The sequence below is a fragment of the Hemitrygon akajei genome, chromosome 11, assembly GCF_048418815.1.
Source record: "Hemitrygon akajei chromosome 11, sHemAka1.3, whole genome shotgun sequence".
NCBI lineage: Eukaryota > Metazoa > Chordata > Chondrichthyes > Myliobatiformes > Dasyatidae > Hemitrygon > Hemitrygon akajei.
This window is the reverse complement of record NC_133134.1, coordinates 168,283,609-168,308,679: the sequence shown is the minus strand read 5'-3', so window position 1 is coordinate 168,308,679 and position 25,071 is coordinate 168,283,609. Positions and strand designations below refer to the sequence as shown.

The window sequence follows — 25,071 nt, the reverse complement described above, 5'->3', positions numbered from 1 at the left end:
TCTACATGCTTCAAAGGTTTGTGTTTGGATTCTGGCAGTGCATGAACTTTTTTAGATGGAAATATACATTATTGTAGTGGCGTTAATGCATGGCCTTGCGCTAATCTTGTAAAGTTCAAGATTGCCAACAGTTTTGAGTTTTGTTGCAAGGAGATAAACACTTGGTTGCAAAGGATGATAAAATATTTGAAAGTATGCCAAGTAGGGAGAAAACCTTTGAAATATTTGTACCAGTGAGATCCATATTTGCTGTTTGATGTTGCTTCTTTATGGTTAAAGCCATTTATTCTCACTTTACTAAGTGTTTGGAAAGTTAACAGAGTGTTCCTTTTTATTGTGAAGCAGTTACTCAGGTTGTGATTTTTAATTAACTGTGCCTTATTAACAGCAGTGTTATGATTACTCTGCTGTACGTGTAGAGAAAACAAATTAAAGACCGTTGCTGACTTGCAGTGAATGGATTTTGACCAATTTTTATACAATATCTAGTGCTATTTCCCTCTTTTGCTTTTGATTCATTAAAGTTTAATGGCATATGTTTCTTAGAACACACCATTGCCTCTAAGCCTCTTACTGTATTGAAAGGTTGCTTGGGTATGCTTGTCACACCTGACTTAATTGTTTACCCCTGGTTAAAATTGTTAATATGATCTTGTATAGTGTTAGGAGTGATAACTTAAACTTACCTGAGAATGGACCAAAATGTGATGTGGATCCAGCCATTCATCTCTTAAGACATGTATCCAAATATAAATTTCATATAAAGGAGTTCCAAAAAGAGAATTGGCATATACAGTCGACCCTCCTTATGCGCGGGGGATTGGTTCTGGGATCCTTCGCGGATGCTCAAGTCCCTTATTTAACCTGTCTGGACCTTAGGACCCAGCGGAACCCCAGACCCCGATGAAAGCTGCAGTTATTACTAAGTAACACAGTGGTTTAATTATTGGGTTTTGGGTTTTTGATCCTCCACATCAAACCGGCATGGTGAAGAGCGCACTTGGGAGCAATCTGTCACTAGATCGAACTCGGGAACTTCTGTTCCTGAGCCTGGCGCTGAAACATACGTTAAGTGTTTTATATGTATAGAAAGGTAAAATATATAATATACTAAGACAAACATTTGACTAACTGACGCTAAATAATACCGGATGTACCTGTTCCAACTTAGTAAGAGAATTTCCAATTTTTTTCGATCCCGATCCACGATAACCCACACACATCCTCCTGTATACATTAAATCATCTCTAGATTACTTATAATACCTAATACAATGTAAATGCTATGTAAAATGGTTGTTATACCGCATTGTTTAGGGAATAATGACAAGAAAAAAAAGTCTGTACATGCTCAAACAACAAGTGCTGGAAGAGCACTTCCGGTTTTCGCGATTTACGGTTGGTTGAATTCGCGGATAAGGAGGGCCGACTGTATTTAAAACTGGAGGTTGAGAAGATCAAACTTTCCCTGTAATTCCTGCATTCGGTCATAACTTGCAGGTTTGGTACTCATCTGTGAGAGTTTGTATTCCTCCTTTACATGTTAACCATACTATCTTAACCTGTTAATGAACAAGAACAGTACTAATTTGTATTGAACTTTCCTCACTCTTTAACTATTTTGTATTTCTCTTATCCTCCATAGAGCTTGAAGCAGAGAATTGAATATATCTTAGAACCCCAGACTTGCACATTGGGAGCAGATGCCATTCAATTCAATTAAATCATGACTGCCTTCTCATGACAATTGTCATACTCTTGCCTAGCAAATGTTGAACTAACTCTGCCTTAAAAATATTCAAAGACTTTGCTTGCAGTGTTCTTAGTGGAAGAAGCTTTATTAGTATTTTCTGAACTTTGTTGGCGTACAGGCTCCCCCCCCCCCTCCCCGCTATCCGAAGGTAGAGCGTTCCTATGAAACAGTTCGTAAGCCGAAATGGCATAAAGCGAAGAGGCGATTACCATTAATTTATATGGAAAAATTTTTGAGCGTTCCCACACCCAAAAAATAAACTACCAAATCAAGCAACACATAAAACCTAAAATAACACTAACATATACTAAAAGAGGGAATGATATGATAAATATATAGCCTATATAAAGTAGAAATATTGTATGTATAGTGTAGTTTCACTTATCAAAATCAGGAAGACGGCGAGCCAAAATTGATTTGGAGAAAAAAAATTGGCATGTAAACGCACGTGCACATACACGCCTACGTACGTACATGCGTAAGCATGTACACGCATGCGCACACAACTGCCTGCACAAAGCTTCACGGTCATGGTAGTCTTTCTCGAGGTAAACACGTATAAAGCGGGTGTCTTTTTCGTAAAAGCGAAAATCCTCTTTGGTTAGCAAAAACAGGTACTAATGTAGGTCTTTCGTAACAGCAAGCTGTCGTAAAGTGAACGTTCAAAAAACGGGGGCCACCTGTTTTGTAACATATGACATATTCTGAGATTAGAAACTACAAATAGATGCGCTCAACTTTTCTTTGCATCTCAGTTTATTGACTTCCTGTCCAAATTGAAAGCCTAACAATAAAAGCAAAATTTGTTCCATTAAAAAAAAATGAAACCATTCAACAAATTACTACATTGCAGTACTAGGTAATTGACTCCTTTCCCTGATCTGAAACATTTCAGTCAAACGGAGCTCAAGAACAGCTTGGTTTTTATTTGAGACATCTGGGTAGCTGCAAAAGAACTTTATGGAAGAGTTTAACATTTCAAAGCTTTTGGGCTTTGACAACCTTGCCTAAAGTGTTGATGTCAATAGTAGATTAGACCAAAGAAATGAAGAGCATGGGAGGGAAGTATTGCTGATTGCTGAAGAATGCAGAGAGGATGGCAGAACAGTAAATTTTGTGGCAAGATTAGAAATAATAACCTTAACTTTTTTGGAAGATGAGTTTGTTCAAGCTGAAGTTTGATACTGGAGTTGAGAGAGTATGGATAAAGAAGCAGTTGGGTCTTTTGAGTATATTTAAGACTGTTTATCATTCTTCAGTGCCCAGGAGTAAAGAAAAACAAAATGATTGTTATTCTGGATCCAATGCAGCATTAAAAATTACAATAAGCATAAAAAATATAAAAATGCAATAAATATAAGCACATAAGATAGCTTGTATACATAGATTTTATGTACATAAAGTGATGGAAAGATGCAGGAGTATCTGTACATGGGTGAATCTGACAGGAAATGCTAAAGTAGTGTTGGTAGTGTGGTTTAATGGGTGGAGGTATTGGCTTGGGTGAAGTAACTGTTTTGGAGCTTGGTGATGCTGGCGTGGATACTGTGTAGCCTCCCTGCTGAGAGTGGAACGCATTGTTCATAAACTGGATTGGTGGGATCCTTTGTGATCAAAAGATGTTCAATGGCAGAAAAACTGTTGCTAGCCAGAAAATCTACCCACGATGCCAATTCCTCTTATCGGGTGAGTGAAATTTTGCTATGAATGCCATGAATTTTGGCTTGTCAGAATATGAATGTTTGATGCAGTTATGAAATGAGGAAGGCTTTAAACCTGGGATTGTGGATAATTGAACAAAGCAAAACAGAAGTAGGCCCTTAAGCCCAATGGTGTCCAGAGAATACATATGCACTACTCCCTTTTGCCTGCATTTGGCCCATATCCCTCTAAACCTTTCCTATCCATGTACCTTTCCAAGTTCAAAGGTTAAGTTATTACCAAAATCTGCAACTCTGAAATTCCTCTCCGGATAGCCATGCAACCAGGAAAGAAAAGAACAACAGCACAATAATCAACCCCCAAATCCCCTCCCCCGGAAAAAAAAACAAAAATGGAAAAGGCATATCAAAAGATAAGTGTAGTCTACAATTATGCTCATTTCCTTTTTCTGGGTATATTATAGATTTGAACAAGATCTAAAGACTTTATATGAAGTGATGGTGGCAGGGATGTTTCAAATAGACAACATCTAATAACACAGTACCCCACTTGGAGTACTGTGCTCAGTTCTGGTCGACACTACAGGAAGGACGTAGAAACCATAGAAAGGGTGCAGAGGAGATTTACAAGGATGTTGCCTGGATTAAGGAGCATGCCTTTATGAGAATAGATTGAGGGAACTCGGCCTTTTCTCCTTGGAACAATGGAGGATGAGAGGTAACCTGATAGAAGTGTACAAGGTAATGAGGGGCATTGATCATGTGGATAGTCAGGGGCTTTTTCCTGGGACTGAAGTGGCTAGCATGAAAGGGCATAGCTTGGAAGTAGGTGTCAGGGGTAAGTTTATTTTAAGGAGAGAGTGGTGAGTGCGTGGAATGGGCTGCCGGCAGCAGTGGAGGTGGAAACGATAGGGTGTTTTAAGAGACTCCTGGATGGGTACATGGAGCTTAGAAAAATAGAGGGCTGTGGATAAGCCTAGGTAGTTCTAAGGTAAGGAGATGTTCAGCACAGCTTTGTGGGCTGAAGGGCCTGTATTGTGCTGTCGGTTTTCTATGTTTCTAACACTTTTGTGCCAATTTTTTTTTTACAAAGCCAACTGTCCAAATCAGAAATGGGAATCTTCTGGTGCGAAAGGATGAGTACTTTATGTTTCAAAGTCAGGCAATATTGTATATTTAAATTCCCATATGTAGGTATTAACAAGTGTTAACCATTAGTGAGAAAAGGATTGATGGATACTGTATCATATAATTGTATCCTTGGGAGGACTAATGCAAAATCAATTTACAAAGGTCTATATCATGTTATGTTCTAAAATATAGAATATATCTTTAGAGGGGGAACAAAGCTTCCTGGCATGAGTAGGCACAGAAAGGCTAGAATACATCCTGACTGAGAATAATAATTTAATTTTACTTTGGTTAATTTAAGATTTAAAAAGTTTAAAGAAACCTATCCTGATGCAGTGATAGAGAGTTGTTTGGGTGGCATTTGGATAAGATTCATCCTGCTTTATATGAATAAGATATAACTCGTCAGTTTTCCAGATTATTGTTTTTTAGGTGTGTTATAACTACATGAGAACTGCTTATCCAGATGCACCTTTTAGTCCTGAGTGTGCATATTCTGTACAATAGCTGTATTGTTATCTGATTTCATAGTCTTTACGGTATCCAGAGTCATGGAGCTGTACAGCACATTTAAAAAAAATCTTTCATCACACCATGATGACCATCCTGTACCCACCCACACTAACCCCATTTACCACCCTTTTGGTCTATAGTCTTGTGGTTCAGATGCTCATCTAGATCCTTTTTGAATGTCAGGGTATCTACCTCCTCAGGTAATGCATTCCAGATTGCAGCCATCCTTGTGGTTTAAAAAAAAATCCTTAGATTCCATCCAACTGTCTTACTCCTCTTTGATTTTAGACGTCATTAAGAGAAAACACTACTCACCTTATTTCTGCCCCTCAATTTTTGTATCTCTTCAATTAACTCTCTGCCTAGTCTCCTCAATTGCAAGCAAAACAAATCCAGCCTCTCCTTAATTGAAATTGTCCAACCTAGGCAGCATTTGAGCTTTTGACCTAAAGTACAACAGCCAGGACTTCAGCTGTTGGTTTTGTTGAATCAGATTTGTTGTAGACTGGCTTCTCTGGGGGGCAGATATCTTGAGTTTGAGATGGATCAGCTGTTTGCCAGTTGGGCTGAACATCCACTTCAGCCCTTTCTTCAGCAGTCATATGCTGGACCATAGTATTGTTGAGGATGGAGGTCTTCATGGAGCTAGCTGCCTCTCCTTTTGTTAATTATTCAGTTATCTATTATCTTTCATAACTAGATGAGGGACCTGTAGATCTTCAGTCTGATCTATTTGTTGTGAGATAGCATGACATTTTTTGTTGTGCATATATATTGCAGCTTCACTAACTTGGAGCCTCATCACTTAAGAATGCTTGGTACTGCTCTTGGCATGTCCTTTTGCAGGCATTACTGAACTCCTCTAAGTTAGCACGTGAACAACTTTAAATTTTGGTGTACCAAGTGGCAATTGAGATCAGTGTTTTTTTCCCCATCCTTTTATAAGCTGCACTTTCAAAATAAAAACATTTGGTCAAGCAAACTCATCTGTGATAACAGCCTTTTGATTGTCTGAAAAATATGAAAATTCTGTTTTATAATGATGGGTTAATTCAAATTATGGATGGATGTACTTAAGTGAGGACATCTATCTTGCTTATCCTACACTGCCCAATTTTCGTATCATTCTAAACCTGATAGCTGTTAGTGTGGTTCTTGCTCTTCTCACAGATACTGGTTAACTTGTATATCCAGCCCCTATATTTGCCTGATGTCACAATACCTGTTTGTGGATTTGCCAAGTCCAAAATTGATTAAAGGGCACATTATTGCCATGTCAGATCCTGTTTATTACTGCAGTATCTGTAGTAGTTCAACGTCCTAGCCCAAAGTTCATTACCACTGATTATTTTCCTCATTTTGCTTTTCATTTGTGTTAGAACTCAAATTATGTGCATTTCTTATCCACACAGCAGTCCACATGTTGAGTCAGGAACCCTTCCTCAGCTGTTCTGAGCAAGTCCCTGACCCAAAATGTTAACTGGTTTCTTTTTCCACAGCTGTTTCTTGTCTGACCAAGTTGTTAAAAACACTTGCTTTTGTTCCAACATCTGCACTTTTGCTTCCCATGACATTTATAGAATGGATTTGTATTAGTGATTTGTTTTAGTTTAGATTAAGGGGCACTTAACCTTAATAATAGTGTTGGCCTGATAGTGTTTGTCCTGTGTTCAGAAGGATTGTCAAACAGTGCTTTTTTCCAGGTTCAGTGGAGGGAAATTGCAGTATTGTACCTCGGGGGGTGGGGGGAGACATACAAAACAATCAAATGCAAATTTAAAGTAGAAAAATATTACAATAGAAGTAGAAGGTACTAGAAATGAAGGAACCATTCAGATTCTTATCAACACTAGGTTTGAGGAGTGCAGAGGCACAGAAATAGCATGTACCGTAGATTCCGGATTATAAGCCGCTACTTTTTTCCCACATTTTGAACAGCTTTGAACTCTGCGGCCTTTAATCCAGAGCGGCTAATACATGGTTTTTTTTCATGCCGCCTCGTAAACATTTTGCCTCGTAACAGTAGACCAATAAAATTGATGAGTAGTTCACAGAGGTCCAATGAAATTGTACGATAAATCAAGCGCACTTTCACAATTAAATTATTGTAAATCAGTCATTTGTACTCACCCTCATCAACATGGAAAACACTCGAAGAAAAGCATTGTGCTGCCTTTATGGCAGTTATTTAGTTTATAATATTTTCGCTTAGTAATTCATTTGTTAGTTAAAGTTAGAAGTGTTTTAACTATATTTGTTTTCTGTACTACATCCCGGGATGCTATGACGTCACACCCGGTTTCGCCGCGTCTTGTGGGAAAAATACCGGTTTGCGATAAACGGGAAGGTGGGGGCATTACGCGAGCACATCAGACCCGAGCACATTAGCCGAGCTCATTAGACCCGATTAGACCCGATCGCGTTACGCGAGCTCATCAGACCCGAGCACATTAGCCGAGCTCATTAGACCCGATCGCGTTATGCGAGCTCATCAGACCCGAGCACATTAGCCGAGCTCATTAGACCTGATTAGACCCGATCGCGTTACGCGAGCTCATCAGACCCGAGCACATTAGCCGAGCTCATTAGACCCGATTAGACCCGATCGCGTTACGCGAGCTCATTAGACCCGAACACATCAGACCCGAGCACATTAGCCGAGCTCATTAGACCCGATTAGACCCGATCGCGTTACGCGAGCTCATCAGACCCGAGCACATTAGCCGAGCTCATTAGACCCGATCGCGTTACGCGAGCTCATTAGACCCAATTAGACCCGATCGCGTTACGCGAGCTCATTAGACCCGAGCACATCAGACCCGAGCACATTAGCCGAGCTCATTAGACCCGAGCGAAAACGCTGCTTTTAAGTTAAAGGCGATCAATAACTTTTCCTGGTAGGCTGCAGTATATATATTTTTACCAGTCGCTAGGAGATATTGGAATGTTGTTCGTGCTGTTCAGTAAAAAAGTATATGCAACGTAATTTGTGTTACTGATACGTATGTATATTTAAAAGTAGCCGTATTACAGGCACGGTTCGAAAAAAAGCATTTGCAATATATGTTTGTTACCATATGGATTTAATTAAAAGTTAAAAAATCCTCACGTGTAATATCTTTCTGTGTAAATATCTCATATTACAACGTGGGACACCTGCGGCCGAAAATCCGGTGCGGCCTGTACAAGTAAAAAATTGATTTTATTTCTAAAATTAGAGCCAGCGGCTTTTAATCAGGTGCGCTCTGTAGTCCGGAATCTACGGTAGTTACAAAAGGGTTGAATAAAGTGACAGCAGACAGAAGAGAAAATGGCAAATGAGTGAACGAGGCAAAAGAAAATGGTAATTGGATAAGAAAGGGAAAAAGATAAAAATACTAACAGTTGAAGTCTGGAAAACATTCAATGGCTGTGATTGGTGATGTTGAATTCTAAGTTTGGAAGTTTGTAACATCCATAATTGAAGGACAAATTGCTATTCATCAAGCTGCACTGAATTTCATTGGGGAAGTGCTACAGGTGGCAGAGAATTAAAATGATAAAGGGAAATCTGGGATCAGATTTGGACTGAATTGAGATGATCCACAAAGCAGCTTTACAATCTGAATCTGATCTTTCCAGTGTAAGGGCAGGGTGTCATGGAGGCACTGATGCCTTTGGAATCCTGAAATAGAACCATTCTTGCCAGAGATGGTTGACGGGGTGGGTGTTTCATTGAATGTGTAGGATCCTTCCACTCAGATATGATTTTTTTTTAAAAAAAAGCTTCTGTGTAGCTTATGGTAGCTATAGCACATACTTTCAGTATACTTACTCATGTATACTTCCTTCCCATTTTGTCACAGAATCAGTTCAGCAACTTTTAACATTTAATTTAGTCGCTCATGGGATGTGGACGTTGGCTTTTACTGTTCACCTCTATTTGACTCTAAACTCAGGCACTTCAACTCCCAAAAACTTGAATAAAGATTTTGAATTGGATTTTGTTTGCATTTAATTACTAATAAGATAACTTTACAGCTGGAAGCAATTGGGAAATAGTTTTGAGCAACCTATGAATTGAGAAGAAATTGAATGCTTATATTAAAATATGTAAATGTGATGTCATTGTGTTAGATGAACTAACAATCCTCTGACGTGGCAGTGAAGTTTGATGTTATGTTGAAGGATGGTTTTACTCTTAAAGGGAAAAAACTTAGTTATTACATTTTTTTGGAAATAATTCATGGGAATTGCTAAATTCCTGGATTTTGGTATCTTAAATGTTTCTGAATTCACTTTAGCAGGTACACGAGAATTTCTGTGAGATCAGAATCAGGTAACAATGGCAGATTGCTTATGCTAATTAGCAGTAGCAAATCAATTGGGGTTTTTACTGTGGTCGTTCGGTTTTATAGTAATTTCTAGCTACTTTTTTGTTTTCAGGGTGTTATTAATGTGTTCTATGTCTGAATTTTCCAATTTGGTAATTTTGAACTCAAGTGAACAGATCAAAGGAAAAGTTGGTGTATGAAAAATCAAGGTATTTGTGGTACAGGAAGAGGCCATTTGATCTATTTTGGTCCTAATTAAGAATGAACTATTTAGATTAATCCCACTTTTCCAGTTTTTATTATAGTCACCTGGACTGCACCATATTAACTACTCTTCCAAGTATTTTAAATGTGAGCTTATTTTTACAGAAAGGAAGATGCTGTAGGGAGCTTTAGTTTGAATATTAGATGTACCTTATTTGTGTACATTTGCTTTTATTCTTTAGTTTCATTAGGAGAATTTGGATCAAAAAGTGACCTAAAGCAGTTTAATGTGAGAAGAGTTAGAGAACAATGCCAAATTAAAATTAAAATTTAGTATATTTCCTATCCAACTCAGTGTTTATACATGGCAAGAACCCAAGATAGAATTGGGCCATTTGGCCCATCGAGTCTGCTCTGCCATTTTATCATGGTTGATCCAATTTTCCTCTCAGCCCCATTCTCTTGCCTTCTCCTCATATCCCTTCATGCCCTGACCAATCAAAAATCTATCAACCTCTGTCTTAAATATACATAAAGGCTTTGCCTCCACAACTGCCTGTGACAAAGAATTCCACAGATTCATCATTCTGACTAAAGAAATTCCTCCTCTTCTTTGTTCTAAAAGGACGCGCCTCTGTTCTGAGGCTGTGTCTTACTTCCCCACCATAGGAAACATCCTCTTCAGATCCACTCTATCAAGGCCGTTCATCATTAACGATAGGTTTCAAAGTAACATGCTTCCAGTCAGCATTTTGAAAACGAGCTCAATTTGGGAAAATTGTGGGTTTCCTGTTTCTGGATATTGGTGAGGTTTAGTATTCAGGTAAAGTGAAAGAAAAAATTGAAAGAACAGGTAGATTACTTGAGTATATGATTTTGCAGAAATAGGAGATAGGCAGCATTAAGGATATTATGTCCAACAGTTTGAAGTGTGCACTAGTTTAAGATTTACTGCAAAGAATGATAATATCTACAACTTTGTATTCTGGGTCCTGAAGGGAGGAATGCCTTGTATACAAGGTGTGGGAAAGTCAGTGTTTATTGTGCACCCCAAGTTGCTCTTTGAACTGCAAAGCTTGCAAGGCCATTTCATTATGTGGTTAGATTCAAATACATTGAAAAGAATGTATTTTGGATAATACAGTGGGCTATTAGTGAGCATGATGACTTTCCTTGTTACTTTTACTGCACATTTTTATTCCACATTTATTAAACTGAATTTAACTTGTGCATGTTATTTGTTAAAACTTTGGATTCCTATTTGAGTAGTGTAACAACTAGTCTGTCTAGCTTTCTAGAGTGTGGCCTAACCCCCGCCTTCCACCCAGGCTGCAGTTGGATGCTCCAGACAATCTGCTGCAGGAACTCGGTGGTTGACCAGCATCTTTTGTGGGGAGGTTGGGAGGAATAGCAGATATTTTTGGTCGAAACCATGAATCATAACTGACAAATGCCACTCAACCTTTTGAGTTCCTTCAGCAGATTAATTGTTTCTCCGGATTCCAGCAACTGAAATCTCTTGCATCTAGGTTAGGATGCTGCTTGTCTTTTGCCATGTGACTGTTAGTGTTTGGGCTTTCTGGGGCTATGCTGGTGTGATGAGTTACATTGTTTGAGTCAAATGCTTGGCAGTTCTTTAATACCTTTTTTGCAGGTAATTTCCTGGCACTGAAGTACACTGTTTCTATATTACCCATCATTTTAGCAATAATGAACAATAAAAGCACGAGTTTGTTCTATTTTTCATCTTAGTGGTAGGACACTGAACTTTACATGCACCAATTTGCCTCTAGAGCAGGAATTTTAAGATTTTTGCTTGGTAATTGCATGTATCATTTTATTATATTGTAATTGCAGTCAGCAATATCTCTCTTTTGTCCTGCTATATGAGTGGCATAAAATTGGAAGTGAATAAGTGGACACAGTTACACCCACTGAATGCTCTGGTGCAATGCTGATAGCTTCCAATTTTACTCTGGATCCTGTCTGCTTTTTAAGATTCCTCAGCGCTTTCATTAATGGATTTTTAATTTCCTTTTGGTTTAGTTAGCTCTTTTACATCAGAGCTACTTTCGGATGTGTTTCACAGTGAGCAAGATAAGTGACTATGATCAGATTCTCCAGTTGTTTGCGAATGGAGTTGGCCATTCTCGGTATGGTTGATGAGCCATGCTTTGAACCTGCAATCCATGTGTTGAAGTGATTGGGGAAAAAATTATTCTGCTTTACCGCAGTTCTGTCAGAAATGGACAAAAGGGTTAGTCATTGGACTTTTTGTCTGTGCCGCAGTGTCTTACACCAACTAAAAATATCATGATTGATGTTTTGAATGCTCTAACTTTCTTGTACTAATTCAAATCACTTAATTTGTCTAACTAATCTGTCTTGAATATTCTCAGCAACTGAGCCTCTACAACCATCTTGGCTAGAGAATTCCAGATTCACTTTTGCTCTGGCTTCAAGAAGTTCTTATTTCTATCTACCGTAGATTCCGGATTTTAAGCCGCTACTTTTTTCCCACATTTTGAACAGCTTTGAACTCTGCGGCCTTTAATACGGAGCGGCTAATGTATTATTTTTTTTCATGCCGCCGAAAACATTTTGCCTCGTAACAGTAGACCAATAAAATTGATGAGTAGTTCACAGAGGTCCAATGAAATTGTACGATAAATCAAGCGCACTTTCACAATTAAATTATTGTAAATCAGTCATTTGTACTCACCCTCATCAACATGGAAAACACTCGAAGAAAAGCATTGTGCTGCCTTTATGGCAGTTATTTAGTTTATAATATTTTCGCTTAGTAATTCATTTTCTAGTTAAAGTTAGAAGAGTTTTAACTATATTTGTTTTCTTTACTACATCGCGGGATGCTATGACGTCACACCCGGTTTCGCCGCGTCTTGTGGGATACCGGTTTGCGATAAACGGGACGGCGGGGGGGAGCGGCGGAGCGAAAACGCTGCTTTTAAGTTAAAGGCGATCAATAACTTTTCCTGGTAGGCTGCAGTATATATATTTTTTACCAGTCGTTAGGAGATATTGGAATGTTGTTCAGTAAAGAAGTATACGCAACGTATATTTAAAAGTAGCCGCGTTACGGGCACGGTTCGAAAAAAAGCATTTGCAATATGTATTTGTTTTTGTTACCATATGGATTTAATTAAAAGTTAAAAAATCCTCACGTGTAATATCTTTCTGTGTAAATATCTCATATTACAACGTGGGACACCTGCGGCCGAAAATCCGGTGCGGCCTAAAATCCGGTGCGGCCTTTACAAGTAAAAAATTGATTTTATTTCTAAAATTAGAGCCAGCGGCTTTTAATCAGGTGCGCTCTGTAGTCCGGAATCTACAGTAGTTAGTTAGAACTTTATTGATACATTCAGATTCAGATTATTGTTATTTAGAAACCACAAGTGCAATGCAGTTAAAAAATGAGACAACGTTCCTCCAGAATGATATCACAAAAGCATATGACAAAACAGACTACGCCAGAAAATCCACATAATGTTTGGCAATCCCCAATCCAGAATCTGGAGAGGCTGCTGCGTATTAATATCGCACAAGATCTAGATGTCAAGAAAACTTCATCCTTCATCCGTCCTGTCATACTCCAATGAAGCAGTCCCAATGAGTGTCACAACGTTTTAACAACTTAAGTCTTGCATTTCCATGTTGATCCTGTGGATGTTGCAAGTTTTTCTTGTCACCAAGTGAATTTGTCCTCCTACAGTTTCCTCCATCCCAAAGACATTTTGGTTAGGTAATTGACTGTTGTAAGTTATACCTAATAGGTGGGTGGTAAGAGAATTGAGGTGGAGTTGATAGACATGTGACGTTGTGAGGTTACAGAGAAATAAGTCAGTGTGATTAATGAAGTTCTGTCAGCTGGTATAAACTCAGTGGGCTGAATGACTGCCTTGTTTTTATGCGAAGGACATCATTGGCTAATTCTTGGTTTCAGAATGTACAGCAAAATTAAATCTGAGGTGTGGTTGGGACTTTGGTGTCAAACTAGCAGATATTACAGACTATTGGATGCTGCTACTTTCTAATAATATTCCAAAATATCTTTTAGTTCAATCTTTAAAATATCTTATACAGTATTATATATTTCATAATGATTGTTATTAATTATTTATTAATTGATTATCAGTTATTGTTCATAATTATATATTTCATAATGAATCCAGTGAGTTTACAGGGAGATGGGAACAGGGTCCAGTGAGTCAAATGGGAGTGTGGTAAACATAGCTTAGGGAACCTGAAAGTAAACTGTCAGCTTTCCAAAGAAACAAGCTTATATGCCCTGTTTGCTAAATTTCCTCCCTTCTCTGGAAAATTATTTACTGTTATACCTGTTGTAGAACCTGTTGGCACATGGCCTAGTGGGCAAGGCATCAGACTATTAACCTGAAGGTCACTGGTTCGAGCCTCAGCTGAGGCAGCGTGTTTCTGTCCTTGAGCAAGGCACTTAACAACACATTGCTCTGCGACGTCACCGGTGCCAAGCTGCATGGGTCCTAGTGCCTTCCCTTGGACAACATAGGTGGCGTGGAGAGGGGAAGGCCTGCAGCTTGGGCAACTGCCGGTCTCCCATACAACCCTGCCCAGGCCTGCACCCTGGAAACTCCAGGCGCAGATCCATGGTCTCTCGAGACCAACAGATGCCACCACCTGATATATAGTTTGACTGCATTTGAAAATGCTTTATTTGTGCTTTGTAATCGTAGATTGTAAAAAGTGCTCTGTAAATCCAAGTTTTTTAAATTTTAGATGAGTATTGTATTGCTGATTGAGTAACTTTTTAAAGCAGGTTAGTATAATTAGATTTTTGTATTTATAAATATTCTTGCACTAACTTGTTATTTGCAGTAAGCGTGTGGGATATTCATAGTCCCTTTTCTTTATTACAGCAGGAAGATCACAATGTGGATCTATTTATGGACAACCAAGAAATAGTAGGTCCACTCTTGTTGAAGAATCAGCTAAATCTTTCTAGAGAAAGCTGTTTTGCCAACAAGACGGATTCATTTCAGTCTACCGATTCTGCAACAAACATGTTAAGTGATAAAGATCCATTGCTGCCATCATCCAGTGCACCATTTCAGTTGGAGCTTCAGGCAGATGGTAGTGAGCAGTGTGAGATGGATCCAACTGAAGGTACTCTACTGTTTTATTGTATATGTAATAATTCTTCCTATCCATTTAGGAAATTGGTACTGAATATTAACTAATATTTTGTGCAGTCATTTGTGGTTTTTGGTATAAAAGAGCATACTCAGTGTCTAAGGAAAAGGTTTGACTGTAGGAGATTCAGTTCTTATTTTACTGATGTACTCAGTTTTGTAGCCAGCTTGATCAGACATCATAGTGCCCCGGAATCTCTCTTTACTACAGCTCAAGAACTAAGCCATAAGCTAACTTTCATTTGAGATAATAGTACTTTGTTTTGAATCTGACCATATTAAATTACTCATGATTTCTGCCCATGTTGGACAAAGCAATTATAGGCCATGAGGAGCGCACTGCTACAGGAAAATAAACGTTTTCCCCACTGAAACTTGTATATCAGTTTTAATTAATAAAACAAAAGGACATATAAGATGTAGATGAAATGGTCTGTGGGCAGGTTAAGACATAAATAACAGTTCCTTATGCAAAACTTAATTCCAGTTCATTTAAAAGAGAACTGATGAAGTATTATTAATTGCAGCCTTAAGTTTGGGTGCCACAGGAGATGTCATCACTTCAGTTGAAGATGATGAACGTGGAGGGTCTGATCTTCGGGAGTCTTCACGGAATAGCAGCAATTCTGAGCCCAGTCCAGTTCAACCAAACAGGAAATCCCCCCGTCTCCACACACCAGGTTAGTGATTGCAGAAAGATTTGAATTAAAGACTATACTTATCTGGGTTTGAATTTAGTTGGGAATGTATTTCAAGGGTGTAGATCTAGAAACTTGTTCTTGTGACAGTTTAGATCAATTCTGTATTGTCTTATGCCATCATGATATTCAGATTCACGTAGCATAAGAAATCTAGTAGGTAAATCTGTTGGGTCCATTTAGACTTGTTCTACCATTTAACACAATAATTGATTGTACTTTATTCCCATTTTCATTAATCGTCTTTATTTTTGCTAATCAGTCTATCTTGATTATACATGACTAAGGATCTTTTGGGGTAGATTTTGAAGATTAATTTTCAATGAAGACAAATCTGGTGTATAACTTTTGAAGATTATCAATTTCAATTCACAAGTAAAAACATCCCCTTTGTCATGCCCCCGAAGGATTTTATTTCAATAAGATTATATCTCTCACTAATTGCAGCGAGTAGTCTTGTCTATTGTTTCCTCTTTCAGTGCAATCCTGTGCTGGAAATTGTTTAGTGAAGCTTGGTTTGCTGCTTTTCACTGTATCTTGGTCCATGTGGCAATCTTGTAGCTTGAATAATTATCCTCCTATTAACAACACCAGTTTTCATGCCAATCTTTCTTGTATTCACACCCAATTCATCAATATAGATATTAAATAGCTTTTTATTTTCTGGCCTATTCTCATCAAGCTGTCTGTGTTATGCTTGGTTTCCCCATCCACATTGTAAACCTGAAGCCCAAACACTGGTTCAGGTTCTTTCGATGCATTGCTAATCGTTCTTTATGTTTTACTTTCCATAAAGTCTCAAGAAAGAAGGAACTGATTATGATTAAAGGGGCAAAATAAAGGTCAAAAGACAGGATAAGTTAAGATCACACTAATTGCAAGCTGTTGGTGCATGTTTCTTGATACATGTGACAAAAATATACCAATACTGATTCTGGAAACATTTTATTCAAAGTGTTTCAGAAGAAAATTAATTCCAAGTTCTTCTAAATGGTTCACATTTAACAGAACTTTACGTGAATATTAAATTTACTGCCTCAGGTTATCTGAGTACTTTATGGTTGCTGAAATATTCTGATGTGATGTGTTGTAATACACTGATAAGAATTTAGCCAGTCTCACAAATAGCCTTAATACAATAAATAGTAGAATGAACTTGATGGGCTAATGACCTAATTCTCTTGTGTCTTGTGGTCTAATGAGCAATTATTTAATTTGAGAGATCATTTTGGCCAGGGCACTAACAGAACTTTCTTGTTCTCTTGAATAATTACATGGGAATCATTTTATGCCCAAATTGATTTTAGCTGCTGAGTTAACAAGGCTTCAGTTGATAACTTAAATGGCAAAAGAACATTTCCAGTGTGATACTCCAGTGCAGTACTGAAATGTGGGTGTGGATTAGTTTTGGAGAATTTGACTTGGTGAGAGGTACTGAACCAGAATTGATACTGAAATTTTATTTTTATGCATAGCCAGAACTGGGTTAGCAGGTTTGAAAGTTAGCTTGATATGATTAACAGGCAAAATATATGGAAACGCTAATTAAGAACAGTTTTTAAAAAAGTATGTTCATAGCATTTGAAATTTTCTGCCCACTCTAAAGTTTGATCATGGTAAATTGTTTAGTTAGGTCAAGGTTTGATTGGAAGTGGCAGGATTACTCCTGGTTAAGTTCATGGACAATAAATTTCCAATATGTGTTACCGAGTTTTTGAATAATTGATCATTTTATAAATCATATGTTCTATGATGTCAGTTATTTAGTTATTAAAACATCAAGCCTTTCAAATTCCTGTTCACCAAACTTGTGTGCCAATTAACAATCCCGTCAGTGGCCCTTTAACCACCGTATCATGGTGAAGTTGCAAGAAACTGGAAGAGCTGGCAGAAGCCCATACATAGTGGAGAATGTGCAAACTCCATTCATTATCCTCAAGTTTATGCTTAAACTAGTCACTGGAGTTTTGTGGTAGTAGCACTAACTACTACAATATTGTACCTGCCCAAGTCACTCATGCCAAACTTGTTCTGTTTTAGATCTTAAACTTTTAACGTGCTCTCTGGTTTAATCGCCAGCACCATTTGTGTGTTATGTCATCTTTTGGGATTGATCTTCTGCTCCAGATCTCTTGATCTTAATATTGTAACTTTATTCTCCCATTCTACACCATAGTACTTCTGGAAGGGTTGTTTTTACCTCTTTTGTTTATATCTTCATAGCATTAAGCACTTAAAGCAAATAAAAATTACTGTTCCAAAAAAAAACTAATCTAAGTTTAACCGTCTTGTATTGCTTGGTACTATCTTGGTGAAACTGTAATGTTAAACTGATGAGTAGCTGGTATATTTATTGCTCCTTCTCTAGTTTTTAATTGACCAAATTCTTGCTTCCAATGTTCTATCTGTCCTACACCTATAATTATTCTTTCACTTCATTATTTCAAAGAATCAGAATCATTTAGCACTTACTGAATGCTGTTAAAGGAGTAGAGAGTGCAAATATGTTTGACTATTTTCCGATTATAGATTTATAAAAATGACCATAATTGAATGCGTATGCCTGTTTTGTACTTTAACATACAGTCGGCCCTCCTTCTCCGCGAATTCAACCAACTGCGAATCACGAAAACCCAGAAGTGCTTTCCAGCACTTGTTCGAGCATGTACAGACTTTTTTTCTTGTCATTATTCCCTAAACAATGAAGTATAACAACTATTTTACATAGCATTTACATTGTATTAGGTATTATAAGTAATCTAGAGATGATTTAAAGTATACGGGAGAATGGGCGTGGGTTATCGTGGATCGGGATTGAAAAAAAGTGGAAGTTCTCTTACTAAGTAAGTCGGAACAGGTACATCTGGTATTATTTAGTGTCAGTTAGTCAAACATTTGTCTTAGTATATAGTATATATTTTACCTTTCTGTGCATATAAAACACTTAAGAATGTGTGTTTCAGCGCTGGACTCCAGTTCGATCCAGTGACAGACCGCTCCCAAGTGCGCTCTCCACCATGACTGGTTGATGTGGGGGATCAAAAACCCAAAACCCAATAATTAAACCACTGCGTTGCTTAGTAATAATTGTAGCTTTCATTGGGGCAGAACCTTTCTCACTTTATCCTTTAAAATTGTCCTGATTGTTTATTATTTTCACTTTATTTTCAATCGTGATAGTGATTATTTTCGTGAACAGAAACACTGCGGATTCAGATCTCTGCCGCCAGGGTCCTAATGTTCATCGCACTGAGACAGGTTGAATAAGGGACTTGAGCCTCCGTGAATTTTGGTATCCACAAAGGGTCCTGGAACCAATCCCTCACGGATAAGGAGGGCTGACTGTATATTAAAAATTAAACATTGAAGTATAAAATCTACGTCCTTCTTTCTTCCTTATCTTGTATCATCCCCTCCAATTTCCCTCAATCCATAACAAGCTGGCAGGATGAGGTATATTATGTTAAATTAGTTTTTTGGTAGGATTGTTTTATTTAGGATGTATGATAGTTCACACTATTCACACTAAATTCACACCAAATTGACACTAAATTGTTAAATGATCTTGATTTTTTTAAATAAACAATGATACTCCTTGAAGTCCTGTTTTAGTGAGCCAATGCATCATGCTTCTTGGAGAGATTTTTCTCCCCCCTCTGGTAGTCTCTGGTTTAATCTTTGTCCTGATTTAGATACCACATATTACAATTTCCTCTTACTAGGATTACATTCCTTACAAAACTAACTTTCTTCCTATTTGTCTATATATGAGAATATTGAATTAGAGACATGGTTTTTAAGGTTTCAAAGGTACATTTAATGTCAGAGAAGTGTATACAAGATACATCCTGAAATGCCTTTTCTTTGCAAGAAAAATACATGTAATGGTGAGATCATTATATTGTTGAGCTAATAAAAGTGACCACAAAGAAAACCCTGTTCACAAAGGTCCTAAAGAAAATAAAATCTTGCATTCTTAGTTCTAGTCTCTGTGACTTAGGTTTCACATGATTGTTGTTGACTCTTAGCTACCTATCAATCAATTATTCTGGAAACCAGGGTTGGGCCATGAATTTTATCCTTGGAAATGTCCAGAATTAAGTTTTAAAATTACTTCAGAGATATTGGTTCTCTGGGTCACTGTGTGTCATTTTGTGGCCTGCACATTTCCCTTCCTTACTGTTCTATTGTCATGTAATTAAGTTAATCTAGCATTTTAACTTTGTGTTTGTTCAGGGAGGATAAATAAGCAGGCAAAGAATGCAAGCATGGGAGTGATATGTGTGTGAGCGAGCGCTCATGTGATGGATGTTTGTGAATTAAATTATAGCTACCATTGTGAAGGGAGGAAGAAAAAAGCAAGTACATGAAAATAAGAAATATACAATGCAAGAGAGGAACATCAAAAGTGCAAAAAACAAAATGCAAGAGCCAAGTATGGAGTGTTTAAAAGAGTAATGAGATAATAATGATAGTAATGGCTATACGAGAAATTTATGCGATTCCACACCTTCTAATTCTTAGAATCCAAGTATTATCCTGCTATATATTTGTACTCCAGTAAAGCCAATATATATTCCCCCTAAAGTGTGATATCCAGGAGCGTTCATAAACCCCCTTGTAATTACTTAATTTACCAAGGCAATGTTCTCCAAAAACACTCATTCATCCTCGTGGATAATCAACCACAAGTCTCCTGAATGCATTTTGCAAGTCTGACCTTCTGCAGACTCACCTGTCTGCCACGTTATCTATCCTAGTTGAAACACAGGATCATTTTTCGTTTTGATGTTTGGATTTTTGCATATATACTTTGATTAGGAAAGCTAAAGTTCTTTTTGCTATAATGTTTTCTATATTTTATGTTTCCTATATTTTTATATTAGCCATTGAGGAGAGTAAAGAGGACGAAAACAAAGATAACTCTCCAAAAATTATTCACCCAACCAGTAAAGAATTTAAAAAGACTTGGGGATTCCGGCAGACAACTATCGCAAAGCGAGAAAATGCTATTGATGCGGAGAACTCTGACACTACCCCAAGTGAAAACTCTGAACAGTTAACACCTTCACTCCGAAGGAGCAGGCGGCAGACTCAGCGATCTGCTCGAGTTCAAGAATTTATTTCAGCAGCTCAAAAACGTTACCGCCGACTGACAGACCTTGAAGGTGGTGAATTATCGTCTATTGCAACTTCTGAAGCAGGGACAGGTTCTGATGGCAGCGCAGAAATTGAAGAAAAAGGCATTGGCTCACTGGACCTGGGTTCTAGTAATGCTGAAGCAATTAATGAAGAGGTCAACTCTGATGAAGATAACAGCACCAATAGTGACAGTGATGAACTTACATTAAAAGAACTCCAGAACCAGTTGAGAAAGCGGCGCGGTCAGGAACAGTCTGATTCACCACAGAATACTCAGAAAAGCCAGGAAAAAAGTACAGAAGCAACTAAAGTCAGAAAAGAATCAAAGTCGTTTGGCACTGCCAAAGCTAAGAAGCAAATAATTATTCCTGCAAAGAAAAGTGCTAAAAGTGGCACTGTTCAAAAGGAAAAAGAATCTACTTCTCAATCTGGGACTAAGTCAGAGACTGAAGATGATGAAAGCTTAGTTATTCAGTCAGACAGTGGCTACAATGACCCTGATAAACTGTATTGCATATGTCGTCAACCACACAGCAACAGGTAAGTGGCCTGGCTTCAGGAAACCCAATTTTTAGTCTCTGTAACAGCCTAGTTTTTCAATTGTGCTAATTCTTCTATGTCATATGGTCTTATTATTAAATAATTCTTACACTATTAACAGAATGGCAGACAGAGCTTCTAGAAGCTATCAATGCTTTCAGATTTGTAAGCTTACATTTCAATGGGGCATTTGAAACTGACAAAGCCATCTATTAATATAATTAGAATCTGGAAATCTATAGCACATTACAGGCCCTTCAGCCCATAATGTTATGCCGATCATGTAACCTACTCTAGAAACTGCCTAGAATTACCCTACCGTATAACCCTCTATTTTTCCAAGCTCCATGTACCTATCTAAGAGTCTCTTAAAAGACCCTGTTGTATCTGCTTCCTCCACTGTTGCTGACAGTGCATTCCACGCACCCACCACTCTCTGCGTGGAAAAACTTATCCTGACATCATTCTGTACCTACTTCCAAGCACCTTAAAACCATGCCTCTCATGTTAGCCATTTCAGCCCTGGGAAAAAGCCTCTGACTGTCCACACGATTAATGCCTCTCATCATCTTATACACTTCTATCAGGTCACGTCTCATCCTCCGTCGCTCCAAGGAGAAAAGACCAAGTTCACTCAACCTATTCTCACAAGGCACACTCTCCAATCCAGGCAACATCCTTGTAAATCTTTGTACTCTCTCTATGGTACCCACATTCTTCCTGTAGTGAGGTGACCAGAACTGAACACAGTACTCTAAGTGGGGTCTGACTAAGGTCTTGTATAGCTGTAACATTACCTCACAGCTCTTGAACTCAGTCCAGGGTTGATGAGCTAACACACCGTATGTCGCCTTAACAATACTGTCAACCTGCGCAGCAGCATTATTCGATATTACGAAGCTATTTGTAACTTTCATCCAAAGGTTTTTAGTAATATTTGATACCTCCTTAAAGCCCAGATTATGCAAGACGATAGTAAGTAGATGATCCTAACTGCACATGTGAGAGGTTGGCTAATGGAAAAGGGGTAGCTGTTCAGTTTGTTATGACAATGAAGGTGTGATAGAGGGCTTGTGGAGTTCTTCCGAGAGGTGGAAACATTGGGTAGGAAGCCCTTGAATCCAGGCACAGAAAAACCTACATGAAGCTTTGCATGTTTTTATAGTGTCTTGTACTCTGGATTGCATCAAAGGAAAGGGAAAATATTGGAGCAACACACACAAAATGCTGGTGGAACGCAGCAGGACAGGCAGCATCTATAGGAAGAAGCACTGTCAACATTTCGGGCCGAAACCCTTCGTCAGGAGGGTATTGGAAATGTGATTATTGCAATGAAGGAAAGCTAAATAGATCAACACCGAACAAGGCTATTTGGCTGCTTAATTCTGTTCTAGCTTTTGAAAGGAAATTCACAGTCCAGGCTGGAAAAAAAGTATGTGAATCCTTGAATTTAATAACTTTAGCAGTAATAACCTCCATCAAACATTTCCTGTAGCTGCTGATTAGTCTTACACAACGACAAGGAGTAATTTTAGGCCATTCTTCCATGCAAAACTTGTTTCAGTTTATTAATATTTCTGGGATACCTTGAACAGCCCTCTTCAGGTCTTGCTACAGCATCTCAATTGGATTAAAGTCTCGACCAGTCCAAAACATGAATTTTCTTCTTAAACTGTTGTTGTTACTCTTGTGTTTCGGATCATTGTCTTGTTGCATCATTAAATTTCTGTCAAGCTTCAGATGATGGACCGCTACCCTGACATTCTTCTGTAAAACGCCTCAATGTTCCCTCAAAGATTGCAAGCTGTCCATTCTCTGAGGCAACAAAGCAACTCCAAACCATGACAGTCCGTCCAGTTGGGATGAGGTGTTGGTGTGTAGTGGCCTTTTTCTTCCAAACATAGCAAGGTGTATTTCTGCCAGAAAGTTCAACTTTTGTCTTACCTGTCTACAGAACATGTCCCAGAAGTGTTGTGGAACATGCAGGTGGTCTTTTGCAAACTTGAAATGTGCAGCAGTGTTTTTTTGGCTAGCAGTGGTTTCCTCCATGGTGTCCTTCCATGAACACCATTCTTAGTGGACACATGAACAGACATTTTAGCAAGTTCTAAAGATTCCTGCAGGTCTTTTGTTGTTACCCTTGGGTTCTTTTTCACTTCAGCATTGCACGTTGTGCTTTTGGTGTGATCTTTGCAGAATGCCCACTCCTAGGGAGAGTAGTAATTCTCTCACTGTGGACTGATGAACTGTTTTTGTGTCATGCTTCGTGTGTGTGTGTGTGCGCGCGCGCGCCCTTAACTCCTGCTGGAGTCATCATGACTGCTTTTTGCACCAATCTTTTTGGTGATTGCTCATCATACAGCATGTCTTGGGCATCTGAAACCCGGCAGAGCCTATCCCTTTCCAGGTTTTTGAAGCTGGCTGGATTCGAACTTGGGAGCCTTCGCTCCGAAGTCTGGTGCTGATGCCACTACATCACCAGCCGGCCTTTTGCATCATGCTTCGTGCATCTCTACAATTCTGACAAATACTGGTCAAAAACAACTTGGGAATCTGGAGAAGCCAAATGCACAATTGACATTGTTGTAACTCTCTATGGACCAGATAGCTTCCTAAGTAGTTGCAACCAAGCAAACTAGAATAAGTTTGCCTCTAAGGAGTGTGTACACACTCCCCCCGTGGCCATGTGAGTTTCCTGTGGATGCTCTGGTTTTCTACCGCAGTGCAAAGACGTACTTGCTCATTGTAAATTGTTCTGTGATTAGGCTGCGTTCAAATAGGTGGGTTGTTGGGCAGCATGGGTTGTTCCGCATTGTTTCTCTAAATAATTAAATAAAATAATAAGGTTAGCTTTGTCACATGTACAGTGGTGCTAGAAAATGTGAACTTTGTAGAATTTTCTCTATTTCTGCATAAATGGCTTAAAATGTGATCAGATCTTCATGTAAGTCCTAAAACTAGATAGAGAACCCAATTTAATAAATAACAAAAAGATTATGCTCGTTCAATTATTTATTGAGAAAAATGATCCAATATTACAAATTGCTGGAAATTCAAGCAACACATGCAAAATGCTGATGGAACGCAGCAGGCCAGGCAGCATCTATCTATAGGAAGAGGCACTGTCGATGTTCGATGAAGGGTCTCGGCCCAAAACGTCAACAGTGCTTCCTATAGATGCTGCCTGGCCTGCTGCATTCCACCAGCAGTTTGTGTCCAATATTACATGTATTAGTTAGAAAGGGTAATGTGAACCTTTTGGTAACTGGTGTGGCCCTTGAAGTTACAGCAGTAACTTCAATCAAATGTTTCCGGTAACTGTTGATCAGTCCTGCACATCAGCTTGGAGGAATTTTAGGCTATTCCTCCTTACAAAACTGCTTCAGTTCGGGGATGTTGGTGGGCTTCCTTGCATGAACCACTTGCTTCAGGTCCTTCTGCAACATTTCTATAGGATTAAGGTCAGGACTTGACTTGGCCATTCCAAAACAGGAATTTTCTTTTTAAGCCATTCTGTTGTATCAAGCAGTACTAAATCAAGGCAACTGGACTTGCTGTGTTGTCTAGAAGACTTTACACCATTTGTCCGAGAGACTTTCTCAGTTCTGATCCGTGGTGAGTAGTTTTCCAGTTTATAAACTTGAGTTGCTTAAAGGTATGGCAAGCACCTGAGGGCCAGTAAGAGTTGTAGAGGTAATGAGAGGGTTATTAGTCTTATCTCCATTCACGACAGACTGCTAGCCTGATATTCTCCTGTAAAATATCTTGATACAATTCTGAATTCATTGTTCCCTCAACAATGGCAAGCTGTCCAGACCCTGAGGCAGCAAAGCAGCCCCAAGCCATGATGCTCCTTCCACTATGCTTCACAGTTGGGATGATGTTTTGGCGTTGGTGTGCAGTACCCTATTCATTCGTCCTCCAA

At 38.6% G+C, this 25,071-nt stretch overlaps 1 protein-coding gene across 2 annotated transcripts in view; it reads left to right on the top strand.

Annotated features, from left to right (window-relative positions):
• Window positions 1–25,071, top strand: part of LOC140736262 (death-inducer obliterator 1-like) — a 136,386-nt gene that overhangs the window by 33,801 nt on the left and 77,514 nt on the right. For both annotated transcript variants that reach the window (XM_073062202.1, XM_073062201.1), the window contains exons 2-4: window positions 14,494–14,740; window positions 15,294–15,446; window positions 20,351–21,146. In XM_073062202.1, the coding sequence (XP_072918303.1) occupies window positions 14,521–14,740; window positions 15,294–15,446; window positions 20,351–21,146 (1,169 nt within the window). In that variant the 5' untranslated portion in view covers window positions 14,494–14,520. The remainder of the gene's footprint in view (window positions 1–14,493; window positions 14,741–15,293; window positions 15,447–20,350; window positions 21,147–25,071) is intronic.